The sequence below is a fragment of the Mixophyes fleayi genome, chromosome 5, assembly GCF_038048845.1.
Source record: "Mixophyes fleayi isolate aMixFle1 chromosome 5, aMixFle1.hap1, whole genome shotgun sequence".
Lineage (NCBI taxonomy): Eukaryota > Metazoa > Chordata > Amphibia > Anura > Limnodynastidae > Mixophyes > Mixophyes fleayi.
The window spans coordinates 30,345,802-30,370,456 of record NC_134406.1 but is presented as its reverse complement, the minus strand read 5'-3'; the positions used below and the strand labels follow the sequence as shown (position 1 = coordinate 30,370,456).

Sequence of the window (24,655 nt, the reverse complement as noted above, 5' to 3'; positions counted from 1 at the left end):
AAAAATAATCGAAAATCTGGTGGATGCCATATGCCTGTTTTCTGAATAGTGTGCAACACCAATCTATATTTTATCCTCATTCTTTCTACATGTTAATATTGACTTCAAAGGTTTTGTCTAGATTTGCTATGAAGTCCTGAAATGCTGGCCTACCCCTGTGACGTAGGCATTGCTCCCCTTTCATTTGTTTATGCAAATTACTTTAACAAATAGTAGCTCATAGTCCTGATATGTATATAAACAGTATTGTGTGCTTTGTATGCATTTATATATAACGTGTGTCCTTTTATACAGCTACATTTACATGCATAAGTAGAATAGTTTTCTGTTATGTGAACTGCAGTGGAGATGAGGGCCTAATTCTATTTCCTGCCTATTTGTACATTGAGTGATTGAAAAGAGGCTTCATGTAACCAGATGCCATTAAAAGATGAGATCCTATTAATATTTTTGCTTTTTCAGGATGAGCTTCTCAGCAAAAAAAAAAAAGAAAAGAAAAAGAAAGCTGGGGGCAAGTCGTTGGAAGAAGTGAAATCTAGTTTACTGGAAAAAAATGAGCGGTAAGACCACGATCTGTGTTGAAGGCTTTTCCGCTCTTACCAGAAATATGCCTGCACCGCTTCTGGTCAATGCGTTATTACCTGCAGGTGCATTTGGCTGCTTAATGAGTTTTGGAGAAAGGACATCGGGCAGTCTGATAACAGGGGGAAGCTTTTAGAGAATACAAGACCTCCAAACCACTTGTCCTAAAACTTGCAATTATCGGGACGTATCAAATTCAGCCACATTCTACTATTGGAATACAGTCTGTTTAGGGTAACAAAACAAGGAGACCAGTAGATCATTAGTTGATCACTATACTCCCTGTGACTATTTGTAGATTGCTATGAGGAGGCATTAAAATCACTGTACATTTTTGTATTCGGTAAGACATAATTAGTGTATGGTAGTTGTTGATGTTTTTGTTGGTTTTGTTGTTTTTGTGGTGTTTTGGGTTTTTGGGTTTTGGGTTTTTTTCAGCAGTGCCTTCTACATTTTGCAGGTTTGTAGCTGTCTTGATCAGCTGACATGTCAGTCTATTCTGATTGGTCTAAATCAGCCTTGTCACCAAGCCATTTATGCGAGGAGTCTCAGTGTATTCAAAGTACATCTTTGATGAAAAATTGAAATGGGAGTCTTGCTTCTGACTCGAACATGTAGTAAATTAAGTTCTGACCAATAACAAATTTCAGAATCCATGTCCATACACACATATTGTTGCAGATCTTAGAAACCATTTTTCTCATATGTGCCATCTCTAATAATCCTGGGTTACATACAGTGTCGCTGCGGAACTAACATTTCACTCTTTATCATGGAAGATATATTAATCAGCATGGGCTTGTGTGTTAGAGCAGACAGCAGGCTCTTGATTGTGCTGTGCATGTGAGTGTGATTCAGCTGACACATTGTATGCTGAAAGTAGCAGCATTTGCTGCCTTACTTCTTATTTAGGTTAAGGTGACCCCCTTGTCTGCAGCACCAGCTTAATGACCAGGAGTGGTGCAATCTAATTCCCATTTAATATTAGAAATATTTGAGATACAGTACTTGCTGCCATGTTTTGGACTAGAATTAAAATTGAGAGCTCCTGTGCACAACTACATGAACATACTATTTTCACACTTAGAAAACTTTTTGTAAGTACTCGCTATACACACAGGCTCACAAACACTTTATATACACACAGGCTCACACACACTCGCTATACACACAGGCTCACACACACACTCGCTATACACACAGGCTCACACACACACTCTATACACAAAGGCTCACATTTAAAGTTGTCTTTGAGTTTTCTTTGATGACTTTAAGTAACAGTTCTATAAGCACAATTATTTATTGGGAAGAGTGCACATATATATTTACAGTATATTCTTGTATGTTCTCCCTGTGTTTGCGTGGGTTTACTCCGGGTGCTCCGGTTTCCTCCCACAATCCAAAAACATACTAGTAGCTTAATTGGCTGCTATCCCAAAATGTCCCTAGTATGTGTGTGTGTGTTAGGGAATTTAGACCGTAAGCTCTATTGTAACAGGGACTGATGTGAGTGCGTTCTCTGTGCAGCGTTACGGAATTAGTGGCGCTATATAAATGATGATGATTATATGCAGATCACTTTAACATGTGGCAGGAAATTTCAATAACCATTTGGTATGAATAATGTCAAGGTCATAATGGCTACCCCCCGTTGTAGACTTTCTTGTGTTGCTACCGATCTAATAATTTATTTACTAGTCACCTTTTTTCTTTCACTTACTTAGTGTTGGAAGTACTTCATAAACTGCATCTAGATTCTCTATTTATATTTTACTGATTTTCTGAAGTCACTCAGATATCTATTTTATAATCTTCATCAATAGGGAGGTTGGAGACTGATGAACTATAGAAACAGTTTATGGTTTATAGAGAGTTTATACCCCTTTCGTACCGCAGCCTTGACCTTGGTTTTTGCCAGGGCTCGTCACGGCATCCTGGGTCGAGACTGCGGTATGAATGACTCCAGGTCAAATTCCCGGGTCTGCTGATCCGGGAATTAGACCCAGGAATTACCCCACCAAAAGACCCCGGTCTAATTCGCCCACACTGTGAACGGTGAAACCCGAGTTTTTCAACCTGGGTCTCACCGACTAGTGTAAAAAAAAAAAAAAAAAGAATAAAAAAGTCCACTTATTACTATTTCCTCCACGCTGACTGTCCGGCAGGTTACATGAAGAAATTATGTCATTCCTACTGGCCAGGGAGAAAATTAGGCATTTAAAGCGGCAATAGCGGAGCCTACGCCTAGATTACATTATACAGGCATAGGATCCGCTATTGCCTCTTTTAAATGCATAATTTCAGTGTGGAGGAATTAAGAGGACTTTTTTATTCATTTACCAGACCCGAGTCTGCCCGGGAGCAGTGTCAACCCGGGAATTTGCCTGTCTGGGAGACTTGTCCCCCGGCAATATCCCGGGGCGGCACTATGAAGGCGGTATTGGTGAAATATTTCAGTACACCTGAAGTCTGCATGCTACAGGCCAAGCAATAAATGAACGGAATGTGTTGTGTCTAGTATGGTGTATATCATATGTGTGTTTTCGTTTTTTAATTCATATTGTATTTACCTGAACAAAAAGTGTATCTTCAGCAAATGACATAGCAGGAGCTATCTGAAAAATATTGTTTGAAAAGAAAGTTTCAGTGCCGGTTGTTATCTTATCTTGAAGTCCTTGTCTGCTGCTTTGGTTTATACTGTTCATTTGAATTATGTGCTCAATGGGAAATTCATACTCTGTATAATCCATTCCATTTACCTAATTTGCTTCAGTAAAAGTTTAAACTTGGCATGGATTTTCTGAGTTGAATTATCACAAAGGGGATTTAGCAAAGGGTCAATTGGATGGACTTCTGTATCTCTTCCATCCGCCCTGTAAAACGTAGCTGACGTAGAGGCTGTGTTTTAGCAGATGTAAAGCATGGTGGGTAATGGCATTCAGTGTCCTGAAAGATAAAACCATTTTTCCTATTGACTTTTAGAGAGAATTAAAGCATTTTTAAATAGTTCACCCAGCAGGGGCAGGAACTGGATCAATGGAAAGAGGAGATCAGAGGCAGTCCTGCCTGTTTTCTATTCTGGTGACATCAGTGAGTAATGCTCCACTGAACTGTTGATGACATTAATGTTTTTTTAAGACATTGACTTGTTTGTTCAGCTTTCCAAACTAGTTATTTAAGCATTGATTTTTCTTTATTTTTAAAGCCATTTGGTACCGTTGGGTTGTAGGTACTTTTGGTTATATCAATAAGTGCTCCTTATACATATTTTGAATAATGGTGCCAGTTTTAGAGAGTGCTAAATTGCACCAATGTCTGTGAATGATGGATCCAGTTAAACATTGACATTGTGATAATATTTGTATCCATGTGAAGTTCAAACGTGACGCCCCAAAGTACCTATTTACTAATGAACTTAACTTATGAGACACATACAGCAGAAGTATTGTTTACATTTAATACGCAGTGAGCTGTGTGGGAATTAGTACTATGTCCCTACTCTGACAATATGCTACAGTCTATTTTGGTGTAATTGGTCAACACACTTGTCAAAATTGTGATTGCCGGGTAATGGTGTCACTATTTGGACCTGTCAACCTGCACATTAAACTGCTTAATACATAATCTATATAAATAAACATGTTATATTTTGTTGTATTACATAGGTTGTTTACTTTTACATGTCTGCATTAAGTTTGACACTGTCCACAACCCTCGCCATCAGCTAATTTGCTTAAATTCCAAAACACATTGACATTTTGTTGCTGCTTATTTACTGTATGGTAATAAAACTCTGAAGACACCAATAATATAGTGTAAAATTGCAAAAAAAATATATATTTTATTTCTTGCCCTTAAGATTACATTTTACTAATTTGTTTTTATTTATTTGTGCCAGCTAATAAAAAAATAAATAAATGGCATGCAGAATTTGCAGCCATTTTGTTGTGACTTTTCTGATGGTCTGATTGGCTACAGGTTGTTTATTGCCACCTATTAAAATCTGTACATACCCCAGCTCAAAATACAACCATACCTTACAAATCACTTACATCTCTGTTAATTACAGGTGCTATTCTATCACATTTATCCGTTACCTCCTCTCGTCGTGTGTTTTATTATTACCAGTTATTTATATATTATCTATGTTTCACACAGCGCTGTACAGAAAATATTTAATCATTCCCATCAGTCCCTGCCCCATTGAAGATTACAGTCTAAAAACTGTTATACACACACTCTAGGGTTTATTTTTGTCAGCAGCCTATTAACCTACCATTATGTTTATGGACTGTGGAGGAGAAAAGGGAACACCTGGAGAAAACCCTTGCAACACGAGGAGAAAATACAAACTCCATGGTCCAAATCTAACCCGTGGGCCCCAGAACTGTAAGGCAGCAATGCTAACCACTGCACACAGTGCCATATATTTTCAATATATAAAATTTTTTTAAGCAACCTTAAAATTATGGTTTCACTTTCTGGATTTTTAACCCTTCAGGCCAGAAAATGTCTAAAATTATCAGTAATTGTCTGGACCTGAAAGCGACACTGGTTTTATCAACTAATCACGCTCTGTAAATATGTACACGTTCATTACTGCTGTTTTGACATATACATCATTCAAATACACCTATGAACATAATCCCTGTATTCCTCACCACTGTAGTAGAGGTCTTTTATTTAGAGTGCTATTAAACACTTGAATAAAAGTGCCAAAGCTTCTGTTCATGCCACTGAAATGGATATCTGGCTGGCTGGTGTCCTCTCTGAGTGGTGGACCCTGTACTTTATATAATGATTGCAAATACTGTGCGAGGCTTCTAGTCTATTAAAAATTATAAGTGGATGGTGTTATCCCCTTAGTGATCTGTAATCCAGTGTATGCATTTTACAAATGCCCAGAATGCTCTTTCCAGGTTGATAATCTGGAATATGGAAGACACAAATGTGTGTGCAGAGTTACAGTAGGTTAAGTACTTAACACAGCAGAAGAAAATTTATAACATTTTATTCATCAATATTACCATCTATATTTCCATGGTCATCAATGTAGCAGATGGGTTAATGAAGTGAAATATACCATTATAGATGTTTATTTTTCTGCATTTTACTTAAACATTCCTTAAGCGCATGAGACAAATTTCCCTGTTGCCATTAAAGGGCACTTGTTTCCTATGCACAATGGATGCAGCTATTTGTTTGAAGAACCCATATTTACGGGTATGGAACCACATTCTGGGTGAGTTGTGGGAAAAGTATCCTACCTGGCTGAGTCCTATGACAACACTACTCACAGATTAGCTCATGTCACAATAAAATAAACTGTAATCTATCTGTGTGGAGTCTGTATGTTCTCCCCGTGTTTGTGTGGTTTCCTCCCACACATCAAAAACATACTAGTAGGTTAATTGGCTGCTATTAAATTGACCTTCGTCTCTCTCTCTCTCTCTGTGTTTGTGTGTTAGGAAGTTTAGACTGTAAGCTCCAATGGGGCAGGATCTGATGTGAGTGAGTTCTCTGTACAGCGCTGCGGAATAAGTGGCGCTATATAAATAACTGATGATGATCTGGATAAAGAAAATATAATGATTTATATGGAAATGTCTGTACGTTTTCTTACAATACAATAGAATAATAGGAGACATGTTTAAAGACAACTCAATTGCAAAAAAAAAATTACAATATTCATTTAACAGGACAATGTGTTCCTTCCACTTGCAGCTGCTTGTAAGACTAACCATATCATGTGGTACTATGACTCGGACTGCATATTATGCTGGTTTCTTGAATATAAAAGTCTTTAAATACTTTGTTACCCACGGTGACATTATAAAGAACCTGCTACTATTGCCTGACATTGTTCAAAAGAAGAAATATATCACATTGAAGTTTCCTGGGGGTTCTTAACAGCTTGACCTGGGGACCCACATTAACTACCTAATGACTACAGGGTTTTTACCCCTCCCTCATCAGACCAAGACTTGCGTTTTGGAGTTGCACTGGATTCACTGGGAATTGTAATTACTTTTTTAATTTATCCAAGTTCGTTTTATATTTTCTGTCAAGTCAGGTGTGGCTTACTTTACATAGCAGGATAGAATGAATATCATTTTTATTTTATAACCTTTTTTTATATAGGGAAAAATGTGCAAAAATAAGAGAAAAAAATACTTTGATTCTTCTAGTCCTGCACAACTTAACAATCAGAACCCCAATTGGGGGAATTTGTTTTTGGGGTCTGTTAAGTCATCTATGCAATATATTCTATAGGGAATGTTCTCTTTTGGGCTCTTAAAACGCTGGCACACTGACACTTGTGGTCCCGGGACGCTGGCACACTGTCACTTGTGGCCCCCGGCAAAGAAACATTGAGTACCTGCTCTACAACAAATTGTTTTGGCACAGAACAGTCTAACCGTCCTCATGATGACTCTTGGAGATAAATAGTGGCGCATTGCAACCTTTTATCTTTTAATTTTAATGCCCTTATTTTATTGGAATGTCCAAATTGTGGATTCAAGAGGATGTTTTCAATTCTTCTCAACTAAATGAGCTAAAAAGTTGTCCTAATTGTAAATGTGTAAAGAATGTCGGATATAGTCTGTATATGTTTCCGCCATTTGCTATGCAATACTGAATATACGTTCTTTATTGTGTGACGAGCCTGTCCCTTCTATTAAAGGGTCCTTGAAAAACCACAGTGGCGGGATTTACTTCCTTTCAAGCTGGGAATCTGGTTTTATCTCACAGTCAGATCGCTGCCTCAGCTATTCCAGGTAAGTACTGTTTTTTTGTGTTTTTTTTATTTAAAAGCAAATGTTTGCTTTCAACTGTGTTATTGAATATCTGCTTTTTGTTACCAAAAGGCTGCTACCTAGCCTTTCATCATTTAGTGTCTCAGTGTGTGCATGTTCTGAAGACTAGACAAGCTGTTCTTACCTAGTTCTTACTTTTTCTGTGTTGATGATTGCATGCACTTTAAAACGTATTGTTTAGTCTCTCTAGATAGTATTTCTTCATTCTTTAACACATTTAATTCTCAGCAGAACTAGTGCTTTTAAAGTGCAACACATGTTAACAGTTGTCTTTTTAGTGGTTGTATCCTTGGTGCAGAAACTGATAATTTAGTGAGTCTAACTTAAATCACATGATAGATTGTAGAGCTGTAGAATACAGTGTTGGGTAATATGATGGAATCAGGTTCTCAATGGGTAATGATTATGTTGACCTTATGACTCCTATAGCGCTGAAACTCTTCTTACCATTCATCATATTTAATATGTAAACTTGTAGCTCTGACGGTTGTTGAACTACAACGCTCAGCATGCTCTAAGGCCTAGAACTGGGATTTTCATTTCAAAAGTTAGATTAGATACAGTCGGCATCTGGGACTAACACAGAGACTACAGCAATAGTGTTAAATAATTTTAAAATAAGGTACATTTAAATGGTGGTGGGATTTACTACTGTATGTGGTCTTCTACTTTTTTCCTTGTGACCTTCGCTCTCTGTAGACAGACATTCTTTGCATTCTGAGTTTGCTGTGCCTATATCAGGCTTAGGGAACCCGGGAGACTCCAGCTGTTTACCACATTGCATGTGGAATGTATAGTGCAGCAGCTGGAGAGTTACAGGTTGTTCTATATATATCAGTAGGGTCAACATCTGCCAGCTGTAGATTAGTGGACCTGTTGTTTACACACAGCAAATTCAAGCATTTTGGGATCTGAACTAATATTCTACCTATGCCCCTCTTAAGGAGAGGGATAGGAAAAGAGGGGGACTAAATAGGGAGCAAATCGGTGCAAACTGATCCTGTGCCTAGGAGAATGGACATGGCAAACAGGGTTAGAGCCTCTGATTGTGGAACGGAGAGAAGATGCGCAGGCTATTCTAGTGACTAGGTATTTAGGGAGGGAAAAGTTCCCAGCTCATGAGAGCTTATAGTCTTGAGGGGAGGGGCAGACCACCAGGGTGAGAATGGGGAAGGAAAATGGGGGGGGGGGGGGGGGGGTTTAGGGGCTAAGCAGGTAGGCTTTGATGAAGAAATTGGTTTTGAGAGCTCTTTTGAAGCCTTGGAGAGAAGTGGAGAGCTTTGCTGGAGAGGAAGTGTGTTTCAGAGGTGGGGAGCAGCAAGACTGTAGTTTTGAAGGTGAGAGTGAGAAGTGATAATGATTGAGGAGGAGGTTGTTAGGTAGGGAATGTAGAGGAAGATGAGGTTGGACATATAGGGCGAGAGTATTGGATGAGGGCTCTAAATGTAACTGTAAGGAGTTTGAACTGTACCCTCTAGGGAAAGGTAGCCAGTGTAGAGACTGGCAGAGAGGAAGGAGGCAAATGCTTGTTGTGCAAATAACACAAGGCATTGAATGGCAGGGTAAAGGGAGGCCAGAGAGGAGGTTGCAGTAGTCTGGGCTAGAGATGCCGTCGGGGTGGAAGATGGAGATGTTTTGAAGGTGGAAGTGGCATGATTGGGAGAGAGATTGAATGTCGGCAGTGAAAGAGAGTTCGGAGTCGAGGTTAAGAAAGGGTAATGTTGTCATTGGATGTACTAATGAAGTGACGAGGTGAAGGGACTCAGGAGGGTGGGAATATGATGAGTTCAGTTTTCAGGATGAGCAGGGACATCCAAGAAATAACAGAAAGATGGCTGGAGATGGGAGGGAGCGGGAGAGGTCAGTGGAGGAAGGTAGATCTGGGTGTCATTAGCATAAAGATGGTATTGGAGGCTGACAGAACTGATGAAGTCACCAAGGGAAGAAGTGTACAGAGAGAAGTGAGCCAGGAATGGAGCCTGAGGAAATGTGAGTGAGGAAATTCACTAGGAATTGGACACTTAGCGGTATATTTACTAAACTGCGGGTTTGAACAAGTGGAGATGTTGCCTATAGCAACCAATCAGATTCTAGCTGTCATTTTGTAGAATGTTCTAAATAAATAACAAGAATCTGATTGGCTGCTATAGGTAACATCTCCACTTTTTCAATCCCGCAGTTTAGTAAATCTAGCCTTTAATTTTGAGTGAAGCACTTCATGTTTCAGTAATGCCAGTACGTCCTAGTGAATTGGTAGGCCTCTGTTTTGTATAAGCGACTGCTATCCTTAAAAACGCCGTTTGTAGGAACTCCACTCTTAGTAATTTAATTTCTTTTATTGAATTTATTTTATCTCAAAGATTATCGCGGCTAATACTTTGCTTATTTTAGTGAAGCCTGTGAGATTTCACAGACAGCTGCTTCTTACTATGCTGTGGATTCAGAAATGGTTTGATACATTGCTTTCCACTGTCATTTTAAATGTTGGAAAATGTTTGATCCGCAAAGCAAATACATAAAAATAAGGGTCTCTGAAAGTGGGGAGAAAGTCTCAAATATCGATCTTGCATTATTCCCTTGTTTATACAGGATATCAAGCAGGTTTACGCAGAGTACAATGATAAGAAAATTAAAGAAAAGGAGGAAGCTGAGGCCCAAGCCGAGCTGGAATCCCTAATAAGTATGTTTATGTTATTGCTTATATTTATCTTGTAATGAAGCAGAACTAAACCGTAGAGTAGTTGCTCAGTACTTGCTGCCATATTTCATGTAAATTCATCCCACTTCCTAAATCACTGATTTCTGTTCGCAGTAGCGTACAGTAGAACATCTCAATTTCCTGTATGTATATCACACTTTTTTTTATCAAATAGACACTGCACAAAGTTGTGTATAGCGCAATGCTCCTTGTTTTGCCCTAATCAGTAAAAGTCAATAAAGAATAGGGTGAGGACACACTAGTAGGCCAACAATAGAAGTCTATACTGTACTTAACCCCATGCCCTACACTGCATTGTAAAGGTACAAAGAGAATAACGTATGTGTTGACCTTGGCCATTTATCACTTACTTTTGTGTGGAGAGATTCCTGTTGCTTGGGTTTTGTAAGAATTTACATTTTTTTCCCATTAGTGCCACTTTAAAACAAATAATCCCCCATAGATCATGTGGATGAGAACAGACTTGTCATGTAAGAAATGCTCTTGTTGTTGAAGCATGAACAGAAGAAGGCACTGTAACATAGTCATAGTAAGACTTTAACTATACTTTTTGGTACAGTTCTGAAAAAGAAAACAAACCTCTAATGTATTAATGACGATAAATGTTTGAGTCTGATTCTAAGACCTTTATCAAGATTATGTGCTAAATCACATTGTATGAAAACAAGGAATATACAGTATATAGAAAAGTCAATGTAGCTGGTAGATCGCTAAAATAAAAATAAAAAAAACAAATTTATTCAGCAGCAAAAAGATTCATAAAACACCATACATTTAATTTACTTCATAAGGACCTATAAAAACCTAACTAATAATAAAAAATAAAAAAAATCACATATCCTAACATCGATCAGGTATAGTCCTCAAAATATAGCAGAACTCCAGTTCAGACCCCCAGTGGTCATCTGAATATATTCTGGATGCAAATATTGTAATATGAGTGGAGAGCTGTCATTAATTACATATAATTCCCAACTAAGGTATCTATGCCAGCATAGCTCTTGTTCTGTTCAAAGGGTGTACACCTGATTCAAATGTTGACTGTAAGTCAAACCTCCATACAAATAGTACTGCAGGGCGGTATGACTTAGCAATACAAGTTTAGTTCACTCGTCCAGCATATTCCACCTCATTTTTGGTGGAATATGCTGGTTTCCGCCTTCAGTATCCAAATTGATAAAGGAGGAATTGCTGACAGTCATCGTCGGAATATAAGATTCATAAATAAGGAGTCCTGGTGCGTTTCATCACCTACACTTGGCAACTTCTTCAAAGGTTCAGTGGAATTTCAGTGATTAGTGATCACTGAGCTTCCAATATATGCAATTACAGATCCATGTGGATGGAATGTGCGTATATATGGCAATTTAAAAGGGTGTTTATAATGAAACATTATTTTTTCCCACTGGAAACAGGCTGCAGGGAGTTTGTTCCAACCTGTACAACTAACCACAGGTCTTCTGTGGATGTAGGGTTGCTCAAATCCTTATGTCTCCATGTAATCCCAGACAGACACGATGATGCTGAGATCAGGACTCTGTGGGGGCCATACCAGGACTCCTTGTTCTTCTTTGCGCTGAATATAGTTCTTCATGACATTGATTGGCTCCAAATTTATTCTGCAGCAGGACAAGGACCCGAAACATACAGCCAGACGCCTCCCTGATGTTGTTTCATTATAGAGAAGTACCTGCATGTATTTCTCAGCATTGAGGACACCATAATCCTGACCAAATCCCCATCTCCATTTGCTGAAATGCAGCCCCAACATGCAAGGAACCTCCACCATGCTTCACTGTTGCCTGCAGACACATTATTGTACCGCGCTCCAGCCCTTCGGTGAACAAACTGCATTCTGTTAAAGCCATATATTTCAAATTTTGGCTCCTCAGTCCAGAGCACCTGCTGCCATTTTTCTGCACCCCAGTTATGTTTCGTTGAGTCGCTTGGCCTTGTTTCCACGTCAAAAGGTATGGCTTTTTGGCCACAATTCTTCCATGAAGACCACTTCTGGTCATACTTCTCCAAATAGTAGGTGGAAAAAAACAGTGGGACCCAGGTGCACCCATTTTCTAATCTGATTGCACTGCTGGATATCTTCTGATTTCGAAGGGAAGTAACCATAATGTGTCTTTTATCTGATGCACTAAGTTTCCTTGGCCGACCACTGCGTCTACGGTCCTCAACGTTGCCTGTTTCTTTGTGCTTCTTCAAAAGAGCTTGAACAGCACATCTTGAAACCCCAGTCTGCTTTGAAATCTTTGCCTGGGAGAGACCTTGGTGATGCAGTATAACTACCTTGTGTCTTGGTGCTGTGCTCAGTCTTGCCATGGTGTCTGACCTGTGACATGAAACAGTCTTCCACAACCTCACCTTTGCAGCAGAGTTTGGCTGTTCCTCACCCAGTTTTAAGCCTCCTACACAACTGTTTCTGTTTCAGTTAATGACTGTGTTTCAACCTACATATGAAAATGATGATCATTATCACCTGTTTGGTATCATTAATTATACACCTGACTATAATCCCGTCTGTAATCCTACAAAATCCCTGACTTTGTGCAAGTGTACCTAAAAGAATTGAAGTTGTTTTGAAGGCAAAGGGTGGTCACACCAAATATTTATTTGATTCAGAGTTCTCTTCTGTTCATTCACTTTGCATTTTGTTAATTAATAAAACCACACCTGTCTAAAACTTTCACAGTTATAGCTATAGAGATAGATATATAGAGATAGAGATGTATATAGATATAAAGATATATAAAACATACCCTTATTAATACGTTTATATGTACTTAAGATGTGCATTAATCAAATGGTTTTCTATTGGTCAGTTTCCACATGTGCTTAATGCTCAATGAATAAAGGTGCAATTTTGGAACACAGTATAGAGCACACATTTCCTCTCATTACCTTGTGCAGTGTTATATGCTTCCAAAATGCAAGTGATATATTTTTTTATTATTATTTCTTTTTCTTTATGGTCTCCAATTTGTAACATGTGTTTAAATGACTTGCAGAAGAGAAGAAACCAAAAGTGAAAAAGCCGAAAACTGAATTTCCTGTCTATTCTTCAATTGAATTTAATTCTGGTGCTTACGTCCCATCATATGATCAAGGCGTCAGCATTGAGGAAATTGAAGAACAAATGGATGACTGGCTGGAAAACCAGAATCGAACACTAAAAAAGAAGGTACAAGACTTTGTTTTTTATTGTGTAGATTCAATCTTTTCAGCACTAAGGGGCGTATTTATCATAGGGTCTGCAAATATGGGTGTTTTTCAGCGCCACATATTAATATATAGCCTGTAAAATATATGGTGTTGCCCCCTTAACCTGTACCTAAAAAATAAAGAAATATTTAATTGTCGCGTGGTCTTTGGTAAGACGGCTGTGAGCAAGGGTCAGTTTTTTGTAGGTAATATGTGGTGGGAGAGGGAGTGACTGACCAAGCAAATTGTTTCAGAATGTAAATGAAATAGTACAGCTAGAGTGAGCGTATTGTGGCAGAGTAATAGGTGTAGTGTATTGTTATAGGAGCATTCTGTGAACTTTAATGAAATTATTTGTTTTTTTTTTAATTGGTTCATTATTTTTTCATTGGGAGATATTTATGGTGACTAGAAGGGGAATTTCCCACAATGAGCCTACGGACACCATTGTGATGTCCGGCTGTGCTTAAAGGCTATACGCAATCTACTACATAGTGTATAAAAAAAAATATTACAGATAGGAGTAATATTTGCACAGTGACTCAATCTGTAATATTTTTTTATACACTATGTAGTAGATTGCGTGTAGCACTCTCTTGTCCTGAAGTTCTTAGATTTCCATACTACTCCATTAAAATCTGAGGACCTGAACGAGACAACAGGGGGAGGTGGCCAACCATAAACAGTCTACACAAGAGTATGTAGAGATCAATTACAGATAGGATAGGGGTCATATTTGCACATTTAACCCCAAAGAGAGAGAAAAATCTTCATGAAGGGGGAGGGAGCCTCTAACTGCTTGTTTAGTAAAATTTAATTAATTGGGTTTGAAGATGGGAAATGTGTTTTAAAGAGTGTCTATCTTTTGTGGGATTTAAGCCACATAGAGACTCATCTTTGTCAGTTAAACCCACTGCCTACTTAGGCCTCTATAGTATTTTTTTTTCTCTTTTAAATACAATATATACATTTTTTTTCTTCTATCAAAATTTCTGTTCAGTCCTCTTCTAAAGACTAGGGGGGGGGTATTCAATTCCCCCCCGAAGTACCGCCGCGCTAAAACTATTACCGTTATTACGGTAGTTTTACCCCGGCTTTCTGCTTGCAGCTCAGGGAGCTGCGAGCCAAAAGCCGGCGTTAGAACTACCGTAATAACGGTAATTATGTGCACTAATACCGTAATAACTGTAATAATGCGCAGGCCGCGTTACTTTTAATAGTAACGCTGCCAATTGAATACCCCCCTGTATGTCTCATGCCTAAAGCCTGGTCACAGTGCCGTGACATTGAAAGCACTTTCCCAAACAACTAATCAGGCTAGGTATTTAAACGTTTCTAGTGTTATTAAATATATAGTGTTTGTGGTTCCATTGACGATTTGGATCTTGGCATAGAGAGTGAACACCTATGTATGTGTTGAACTGCAACAGAACTGGCAATCCGCACTTCAGGGCTCCGTTCAATTAATGAATAGAGTTCTGCTCAATGCATCAAATGAAAAGTATCACAGATAATTTGTAATAAAACACAAGTAACATACATTTACATCTTACGTGAAGAAAGAACAGCATGCTAAGAGAGGGTATTCGCTTGTCAGCCTCTGAGGCATGGAAGTCTACATTTGTACTGTAGAATGGACATTGTATACACTGAAATTATGCTGATGACACCCATGCTTCCCTTACGTGTTCCACTAGAATTACCTAAAAGTCCTAAACGCGTTTTGCATGTATTACCTCCTGCTTCAGTAACCCTTTAGGTACTATTATTGAAAAATGTCTTTTATAATAGGACACCAATGATTGGTGCCAAGCAATTACACTATACTGCCAATGTTTAAAGTTGGCATTTTAATGACTGATAAACTTTGTTGGGATTAACAAGTCAACAATCCTTGCTGTCAGTTTTTGTCATGTTAGCATTTTATGTATTAGTTGGCAGCTGAATTTAACACTCACATTAATTTCAACTTTATAAATGAAACTGCAGTTTTAGTTTTTAGTTCATTTTTTTCGGGGTGAAGTGGTCGGTGGCATTGCAGGGATGGCATCAGGATAGTATAGTATGTTCTCTATAATCTCCTCTATGGTCACATTTACTACATCCCTTTTTGTCACTTCATTCTGAGTCATTCTTCCCCAGTCAACAGCAAAATCTGCAGATGTTCTACATATAATGTAGGTAAAAAGCTGAATGACACTTTAAATAACAGAAAGTAAGATTCTAGACATGGAGATATCAGATAACGTCCCACGACCACACGGCTGATTACAGGGTCTGATCAGAAAGTGGCGTGAAGATAACGCCATTGAATGATGGTTGTCTAACCCACAAGAGTCTCGCATTGTGACAGGTTGTATTGTGGCTTTCTTTGCATGCACAAGATACAATCACATACATTCGACCAATGAAACGCTTCCCAAAATAACTGCAGAATATAGGTTAGTCCACAGATTTTTATCTATGGGTCTGTATATAATAATGATATATCGAGTAACGGAAGAAAGGTTAAAGGTCATGGTCTATTCGTTTGGTAAACAAGCAGTTTCTATATGACTAAAATACAGGTTCTAGAACAGCTGGAGGGACGCCAGTGTTTACCTGCTGTATGGGCTAGACACGAATTCACCCGCAGCTTGCAATCTACACACATTTCTGTCCTTTGATCTGGTCATGTTATCTCGGAAAATACAGTTGGCCGAGTTTCCCATACTAGGGCATTTTGTATTTTTTGTTTTGTGTAGTTCGTTCTTTAGAGTCTTTTGTATGTGTATATTTTCTTATGTGATGTGTTGAGGATGTGAGACTGCCTGAGAGCTGAAAGATGAGATTCTGTTTAGATCTTTCTATCCATCAGCAGAATTCACTGTAAACTAATGCAGTTGCTTGTGTTTGACTTCACAGGATGTAAATACGGCAATCTGTTTCCTGCTTCACATCTCTTTATATTCAGTGCTGTCCTATCGCATTACCCAGTGTGCTTTTAATCTTTTACTTTGGATGTCTTCCTGTTACCAAACAGTTCTTTTAATCACTTAAAGCATTAAGCGGTTTTTCTATTGGAGAAAAGAGCAAGAGACCTAACTTAGAGCAATTTTTACCAAAGCATTTCAGCCCAAAACAAAACCTTTTCTTTCCAAACTTGCATTTCAGTGCACTGTTTAGGTATGTTGTGCCAAAAGCAGTAATCGCGTATAGAGACTGCTCAAGCGATCTGTCTCATCGAGCGATACAGGTAGATGGATTGGACAAGTCACGGGGCCTAACAATGGGCAATTTTCAATTTGTTACATTATATAATCTTTTTATATCGTCGTTATTTACGGGTCTTCTGTCGAGGAATTGACATTTCTGTTTGATTGGGAGGTTTATCCTTGTCTGTTATTACTTGTGTCTTGATTACTTTCTTCCAAAACACATTGATAAAGGGTTATTTTCAGATGTGTGGCTGTGAAAAATATGTTGTACTTCTGCTTTTAGAAATCTTAACTAGAACACATAGATAGATTTGACAAGCTTTATAGAAAGGATATTTTTATTTTTAAACCTGGAACTTCTAGACAATACATTGTCAGAAAATGGTTAATATTAAACAATATACATATACAAACTTAGCTTCTCTATAATTCTGTGTGATAAGATATTAAGACCTAGCCATGACTTATGATACTTTCTGCACCAACATCTTTTGTTACATCTACTATTGTATGGCTGGAATCCTATATTTTTACGGTACTATCTGTTCTAGAATTGTATAAAAGATAATATACTGTAAATTATAAAGATATAAGAAGTCGTCCATATAAAAGCCATTTGTGGTTTTTAGCAGTGTACTTCATGCTGCTCTCTGGATACAATTCTTTTCAATTCAAGGAGCACAGCAGAGCTGTGTCGTACCCATGGACAACACAAATAAGCAACTCTTGTTTTCTAGCTATTTGTGTTAATTACACAAGAACGGAAGCTTTCATTAGTAGAAGTTGCATAAGGGCATGTACAAGCCACTAAATTATATAAACAGGGAACATCCCATTTTTATTGTGGCAGTCCTTATTAAACTTCAGACTTTAATTATAATTCTATAGAAGATAAACAGACGACATTGTGTGTGGGGGGCGGAATGGGGTATAGCCAAAAATACAACCACCTTGCCAATAAAGGGTATGACATGAGAGGTACTGAACAAAAGAATTGTGATAGACTGACAAATCAGCCCAGGTTTTACCTGACCAGTCCATCCTTTTATTTCTATACCTTAGAGATAAAGTGCTAAACTTTTAATTCTTCTTTCGTCCTATGCTTTATCTTTTTATGATTTACTGTTTGTGTTTTGTTATTAATCTTCATTATATTACAGTAGAAGTAGTTTTTATTTGTTATTTTTTTCAGTAAATGTTTGTTAGGCATTTTAGTTGGAGTATACTGTTTTTATTTTTCTTAAAAAGTAGACTTAACAGCCCTAATACTACACATACATTCATTACTTGTAAACATAATTTACTTGTGAGATAATCCAATTGTCATTTCAGATGAAGTGAATATTGTATAATTATATGTTATTAGAAGAGTCTAAGGGGGGTATTCAAGTGTTAGCGTTAACACTAACAAACGAGCGCTCAAAAAATCTTACTGTTAATATGGTAATTACTCGCGGAATTTCAGCTCGCCGCTCCCTGAGCGGCGAGCTGAAATTCCGCGAGTAAACTCCCGTATTAACGGTTTTCGAGCGCAATATTACTGTATAAACGGTAATATTTTTTGAGCGCTCGGTTTTCAGCGTTAACGCTGACAATTGAATACCCCCCTAAGTCTCTCTGCTCGCTACATCTGTCACTGTGAAACTGTATACTGGGAAATCACAGATGAATTGCTCACTTTATAGATGGTTTTCATATTATAGTTGAGTGAACTTCAGTGTCATATGCATCCATTCACCTCATGTAAAAGCAAAATGAGTGCTGGTGTGAAGAGGGGACGGTGGTGCCTATTGGAATCATAGATGACTATTACACAGGCTACAAATACGCATGGTCTGTGCCAGTGTTGGCTAACCTGTGACACTCCAGGTGTTGTGAAACTACAAGTCCCAGCATGCTTTGCCAACATATAGCAGCTTATTGCTGGAAGGGTATGCTGGGACTCGTAGTTTCACAACACCTGGAGTGTCACAGGTTAGCCAACACTGGTCTATGCACATGGGCTTCCAGATAAACCAGGCACCAGAAATGCAGAATTCTGCATGTCTAAATGAAAAAAGAAATGTTAACTTATGACAAAAAGTAAAATATATGAAAAGGACCCACCGAGATGTGTACAATAGATTCTCAGTAGGCTAGTTAAATGCTCTTGTGTTTCTCGCCCATCTCTTCACAACAGCTTTGTATCAGGTCTATAGTCCTGCCCACTGACTGCGCTGAGTTACAGAAGAGATATACGTCAGAATCTGAATATTCCTGTACATGTAAACTCCACTGACACAATGCATGTGTCCTGTAGCAGGCCTGACGTGGCTTAGAGCAAGTGCATTATTAGCACCAGTGTTATAGTTGCATGCGTTAATTGCATTTTGTAAATGTCGCGGGTCCCACTGATATGACCTGTCCCATTTTCAGACTAGCCACATCCACTCTGCATGCCAATTCTCAGGCAGCACATGACATGGACTTTCACAGAAATATGGCAGCAATATCTTTTAATGATTGTTTTTTACTAAATAGATTTGGTAGGGGTTTCAAGAAAAGACTCTCCACTACTTAACTAACTACTTTAGGTTTTACTTACACATTTAAATAGCTGGTAATAATGTTGACATAACATTTCCAGTAGAGCAGCTTAAGTAGCAAACCTACAATTTATCTTGATGTAGTTCTTGAAATCACTTGTAGACATGTGTGTGTTGTCCTTTTTATCTCAGAAATGACGAGGTCTGTTCTTAACGCACTGAAATATGTCTGAAAATGTAACCTTGATTAGTAACGTTTCTTCTAAAAATAATATGAACAATAACGGTTTAATTAAATAATGTAACAGTAGTCCCTGGACCTCATTAATGACATGCGCTTAATGCACGCTCTAAAACGTCTTGGTTTTGCACCAGCACTTCTAGATGATCATCTTGGTGCACTTCATGGTGCATCTCTAGTCTACCCTGCCGAGAGGCGCCACTAAGAGCTAGATGTAGTTCATGGGCAGGCGGGACAGTGACGAGGGCACTGTGTAAAAGTATGACTGTCATATCCAACATCCCTCCACCGTCAGACAATCTCTTTCACTGAATTGAAGTTTTCTCCAAAGGTGGCACAGTTTAGCCTCATTTATGGTTTACATTAATGATGACCGTGAAGTGATGGCAGCACTGTTGTCAGTCTTATTACATGTGACACTTTTTTGTGATTTGAAGTTTATATGTTGCACAGTCTGCCTAGGGATGCTCTTCTCCCGCAAAGTGCAACAGGATGGAGCCATATTTGTAATGTTATAGGTATGATATAAATCCCCAGTCTTTGAATTTAAATTAGCTGTGAGCTGGCAGAGTAAAATATCTACGCACTCGTTCACAATGCAAGGATTGCCTCTTGGCACCCTATCATCATCATTTATTTATTTATATTGCGCCAACATATTCCGTAGCGCTTTACAATTGGGGACAAACATAGTAAACTAATAAACAAACTGGGTAAAACAGACAAAGAGGTGAGAAGGCCCTGCTCGCAGGCTTACAATCAATGGGACCCTATTCACTTTTTATCTCATCTTAATAAAATGAAGTAATTTTTTGCACTGCTCTGCAAACTTGGTGCATCGCGGCACCTACTCTGTACTTGGCAAGGAATATTATATCCAACCCATCCCATCCCATTCCCTGGTGCAAACTTCTGCTCCCCAAAATCCCTTACACTTGGATATTTAGGTGCATCTATGCAAATCCATACCTCCAAACATGCAAGTCCCTGGGAGCGGAACGGGGTGTGGCCATGCCCTCAGAGGGCTGCAGTTATAGGCTGCCCATTAGTTATCTCTCTTACCCCAGCCAATCCCAGCTGCTGAACAAACTTGACCGAGCCCTAAATCCGGGACTGTCCTGCTGGAATTGGGCCAGTTGGGAGGTGTGCCGTTAAGGCACTTTTTTAACAATCCATTTCTTTTTACTCTGCTTTTAAAATGAGTCTTTGGTGGAAATATTTTCAAATTCTTAAGTGAATTTCATGGGTCATGGTAATTGGGAATATTATTTTGTTCAAACACTGCAGACTTTCTTCAGTTTTAATAACCTGCTACTTTTAATCCTAAATGCTGGCTTCTCTGTAATCAAGGAGAGTTGAGGGACACTTCTGCACTGATAGCCGTATTAAAGCTTATGCTAAGACATTTCTATTATTCCCCTAGGAAAGAGCTTGGTTCCTTAATTGCATGGATCACTTTAACCATGAGCTCATCTCATTTTGTGGTAGGACAGGTTACCATGCCAATTGTATTTTTTTTCCCCTCCTATTTTTTATGGCTTGTGTCTGCTTAATCTTTGTTTCCACACTGAAACCTGAGACTCTTTAGTGCATTTGTAGCAGTCATGGAGTGGAAGTTTAATGTAATTCGCTTTCTGTAGCGTTCAGGTAGGATTGCATTGACCGCTCAAATGTATTTTTTAAATAATTTTGCTACTGGGCAGGTGGATCGAAACATCACATGTAGTTCAAATCCCCATTATGCCAGGAGTGGTAATCTTGCTTATAATAGTTTAAATTCTCCTATTCAATAAAAACACATTTCCAGGGATTGCAGAATAATGATAGTGAGTATTGTATACAATATCCTGAATACATGGATACACAATTGTACTTTGCATAAGACCAATATTGAAGAATAGGGCCATTTGCAGGGCAACATCTGTAAAACCTACAACTGTCCCTTGAAATTATAGACAGTTGGCAGGTTTGGGTGTAGGATATTGAAGCATTATTAGTAAAGTATCACCATGAATGCTACCACCTAAAGCAGGGGTCAGGGAATTTTTTTTACCTTTTACCCCAAAATATATTTAGATACGCCGACGTTGCCCCCTTGATTTGAAAGGAAGGAAATCATATATTATTAATTAATGGAATTCAAAATTTTATTGAATCTATTCAAAATTTCTTTAAAAGCTTCAACTTCAAAACTTCAGGTTTTGGAGAAATGATGTTGCTTCATTTTTGATACTAGAGCATCAATATTGGGGAAATTTGATGTCAGAGCAATTTGGATACAGTCTTCAGCGTCCAATCGATTTCTCTGCTTTGTTTTTATGTTCGTTAGAGTGGAAAATCCTTGTTTGCAAAGGTAGGTTGTTGCAAAAGGCAGCAACTTTTTGACTGCCTCCTCATGTGCAATTTTGAATGCCTCAGCAGCTGTTGACATTTAAATATATGACAGATCTGCTTTGTTTTCAAATGTAATACGTGATTCATTATTGCATCGAAGCTCAAGAAGTGCCTCTGCCAACCCTTGAGGCTCTTCTGGTACAACAGCAATTTCACATTTAAAGGGGTCTACAATCCAATGACAGCATGTGAATTGGCAGCACTACCCCCAGGAATTTAATTTTTACCCAATTTGGGGTAATTTACCCCTGTTCCCTAACCTAAAGGAACACTCTGTATTAACCAAGCAGACGACATTCCTGTACAGTAACAATAATGATGATGTGACTCTTGTACTGCCAGGCAGTGGTTGTATGCTGGAATCTTCTGGCTATCTGGCAATTTTGAAATAGCATCAAAGGTAATAAATGTTGCCAATGTCGTGTGCCTTTTATTATGTGATGGGAATGTACATTTGATTAAATATCTCAGTAGTATCTTTTTGCATTTATTTCATGTTAAGCGATTTCTCAGACCTTTTGCTTGAATCTTGGAAGTGCTGGTACTACACAAGTAATGAAGTGGCCGTCTTTATTTGCAGTTGCCTTCTTATTTTGTACTGCAAACAAAGAACTCCACTAAAGATTGCAATTCTAGCAGAAATGTTCATAATACCGGCACATTATTATTCAATAGTATATTATACAAATATATGCAGTGGCCTGCAGATATTTGTAACTTTTTTATTTATACTTGCAACTCTAAACCTATGTGTGCATGATGGAAACCCTGGAGCTGGGTCTTGTATTAACCCAGCGATGCCCTGTTTAACTGCTGTTTTACCAAAGCTACTTAATCTCAATTGGCTGAAAAGTATTCTTGTAAGTGCCATGAGTTAGCTAGCACCTAATATTGGGAAGACTTGCTGTGATATCGCCACATGTGTGGCCCCAAAATGACCATAGTGCTTGATGAGGATAATAATCCGTTCAAAGTCAATTGGATTACTATTGGGCATGCTGGTAAATATGATTCGCAGATGATCTATGTTGCCCTGTAAATGCATTTTTTTTTCCCAACCACACTTAGAGGCCCCAGCGATGCTGGAAATTATCCTGGGCCCAAGCACCAAACAGCAGGATCTTTGTCCAAATTGGCAGTCCAGTGTGTGGCCAGCTTAAAGCATTGGGTACGCCAGGGCCTTATTTCACAACGGTTTCAAGCATATAAAACTAAATAGATTTATTTTTTAAATATCTGATTATAGGCCAGTGAATGAATGTGCTGTTTTTTATTTATTTTTTTGAATATAGACCGCTAGCCCGAGCAGACATGTCGCTGTGGGTTCTGGTATTTCCACTAAAATCACTGTCATTATTCAGAAAATTGCTGTTCAGTTTTTGCATTTCTTTTACCTGCATAAAATAAGAAAAAATAGTGCTTTATACAACTTGTAATAACTTTGTATCTGTATTTTATGTCTTGCAGTGATTTCCAATATAACTTAATTATTCTCATTCCTATGAGAACGTTAAACAAGGGGCCTTTTGCATATCACTCATCTTCCTTTAATTTCAACATTGTTGTGACCCCCTAACCTACTCTTCTTTTTCACCATTTTAAAAAGATTAGCCCTTTTGTCAAGCTCACGTTACCAATTGTCCCCTTGATCTTCCAGCATCATCTCTACCGTATACAAGCTTACCTCTGTATCCCATCAATCATTATCTGATTATGTCAAATTCCTCTATGTTCTCTGTTTAACATTCACATTTTTGTAAATGGCAGAATTCAATTTTTGTCGTCTCTGTTTACGTAATACATTTAAAGTTTGAAATCCACATGGAGCGTTGAAAGCATGTATCTATATATGTTAGTAGGACCCACTTGTCCCAGCTATCTCCTTGTCTAGGCACCTTAAAATGGTACAGCTCAGTCAACAGGTAGAATGATTGAAATGAGCATGTTTCAAACATCAAGGATCAAACTTGCCAATTCCTATTGAACTATTTACAATCATTAATGAGCTCATTCTTTGAAATGGAGAACTGCGTTGCGGTGTCGCTGTTTTTCATCCTACACTATTCCTGTAAAGTATCTTGAGTTTTATGCGGTGACACAAAGGGTCAGGAGCACACCTCAAGTCATCACCCTACATGTAGGCTAAAACAAGGGATTTACTATTTCTAATCTATGTACGCTTTGTATGTGTTATATATTCAGTCACTGTAGCATAGCACCTCATACAGTTTATTAAGGTAGCAGGGTTTATGTAGACACCTCTTGCTCCAAGACAAAAGCTGGGTACACACTACAGAAAATTACTGCAGATGCGATATCTTTAACGATTTTACCAATGACTGAAAGTCCCGATCACCATGACGATTCATGTGTATACACGATTTACCTTCAGATCTGTGCTCTTCATCTGTCATAACCATCTGCTGAAAAGATAGTGACTCTGCACACTCTACAGAGATCTGCCTACACTGCTGCTTGTGACTGCATACACACTTCCACATTTGCCCGACATTGTTCCATCGTTGACAGTGACTTTTCATCCGTTTATAAAATTTAAACGATACGATGTGCTTTGGTACGATAAAACATGATCATGGGAGTGTACATACTAATGCAATATCTGGCTCCACGGTCGTTTATCTTTTGATCGGCTTGATAATCAGGTGAAAACCCCGTAGTATGTAACCAGCGTAAGGGATCATCAGAGTCTACTTCACCTCGGAGTAGAAGTGTCATTTTGGGGCCTTAGAATGCTGGCACACTGTAACTAGATTGTGGTAGGGAAAAATGTTGGTGGATACTTTCTGTAAGTAGCCCGGGCTACCGTCCACTTGTGTGTGCATTACATCTGGCACATAGCTGTGTAAACAGTACTGTAGCATTGTCTGCATGATTTCTTTTATTATGTATTTATCTTGTGGTAATGGAGGCAAATTCATCATCAGTTAGTAGGCTAGAGTCAGTCAAGA

The 24,655-nt window shown here is 38.4% G+C and overlaps 1 protein-coding gene across 1 annotated transcript in view; it reads left to right on the top strand.

Annotated features, from left to right (window-relative positions):
• Nucleotides 1-24,655, top strand: part of DNAJC1 (DnaJ heat shock protein family (Hsp40) member C1) — an 88,222-nt gene that overhangs the window by 35,096 nt on the left and 28,471 nt on the right. Inside the window, exons 5-8 of the mRNA XM_075211941.1 lie at nucleotides 463-560; nucleotides 7,268-7,361; nucleotides 9,990-10,080; nucleotides 13,137-13,309. Of these exons, the coding sequence (XP_075068042.1) occupies nucleotides 463-560; nucleotides 7,268-7,361; nucleotides 9,990-10,080; nucleotides 13,137-13,309 (456 nt within the window). The remainder of the gene's footprint in view (nucleotides 1-462; nucleotides 561-7,267; nucleotides 7,362-9,989; nucleotides 10,081-13,136; nucleotides 13,310-24,655) is intronic.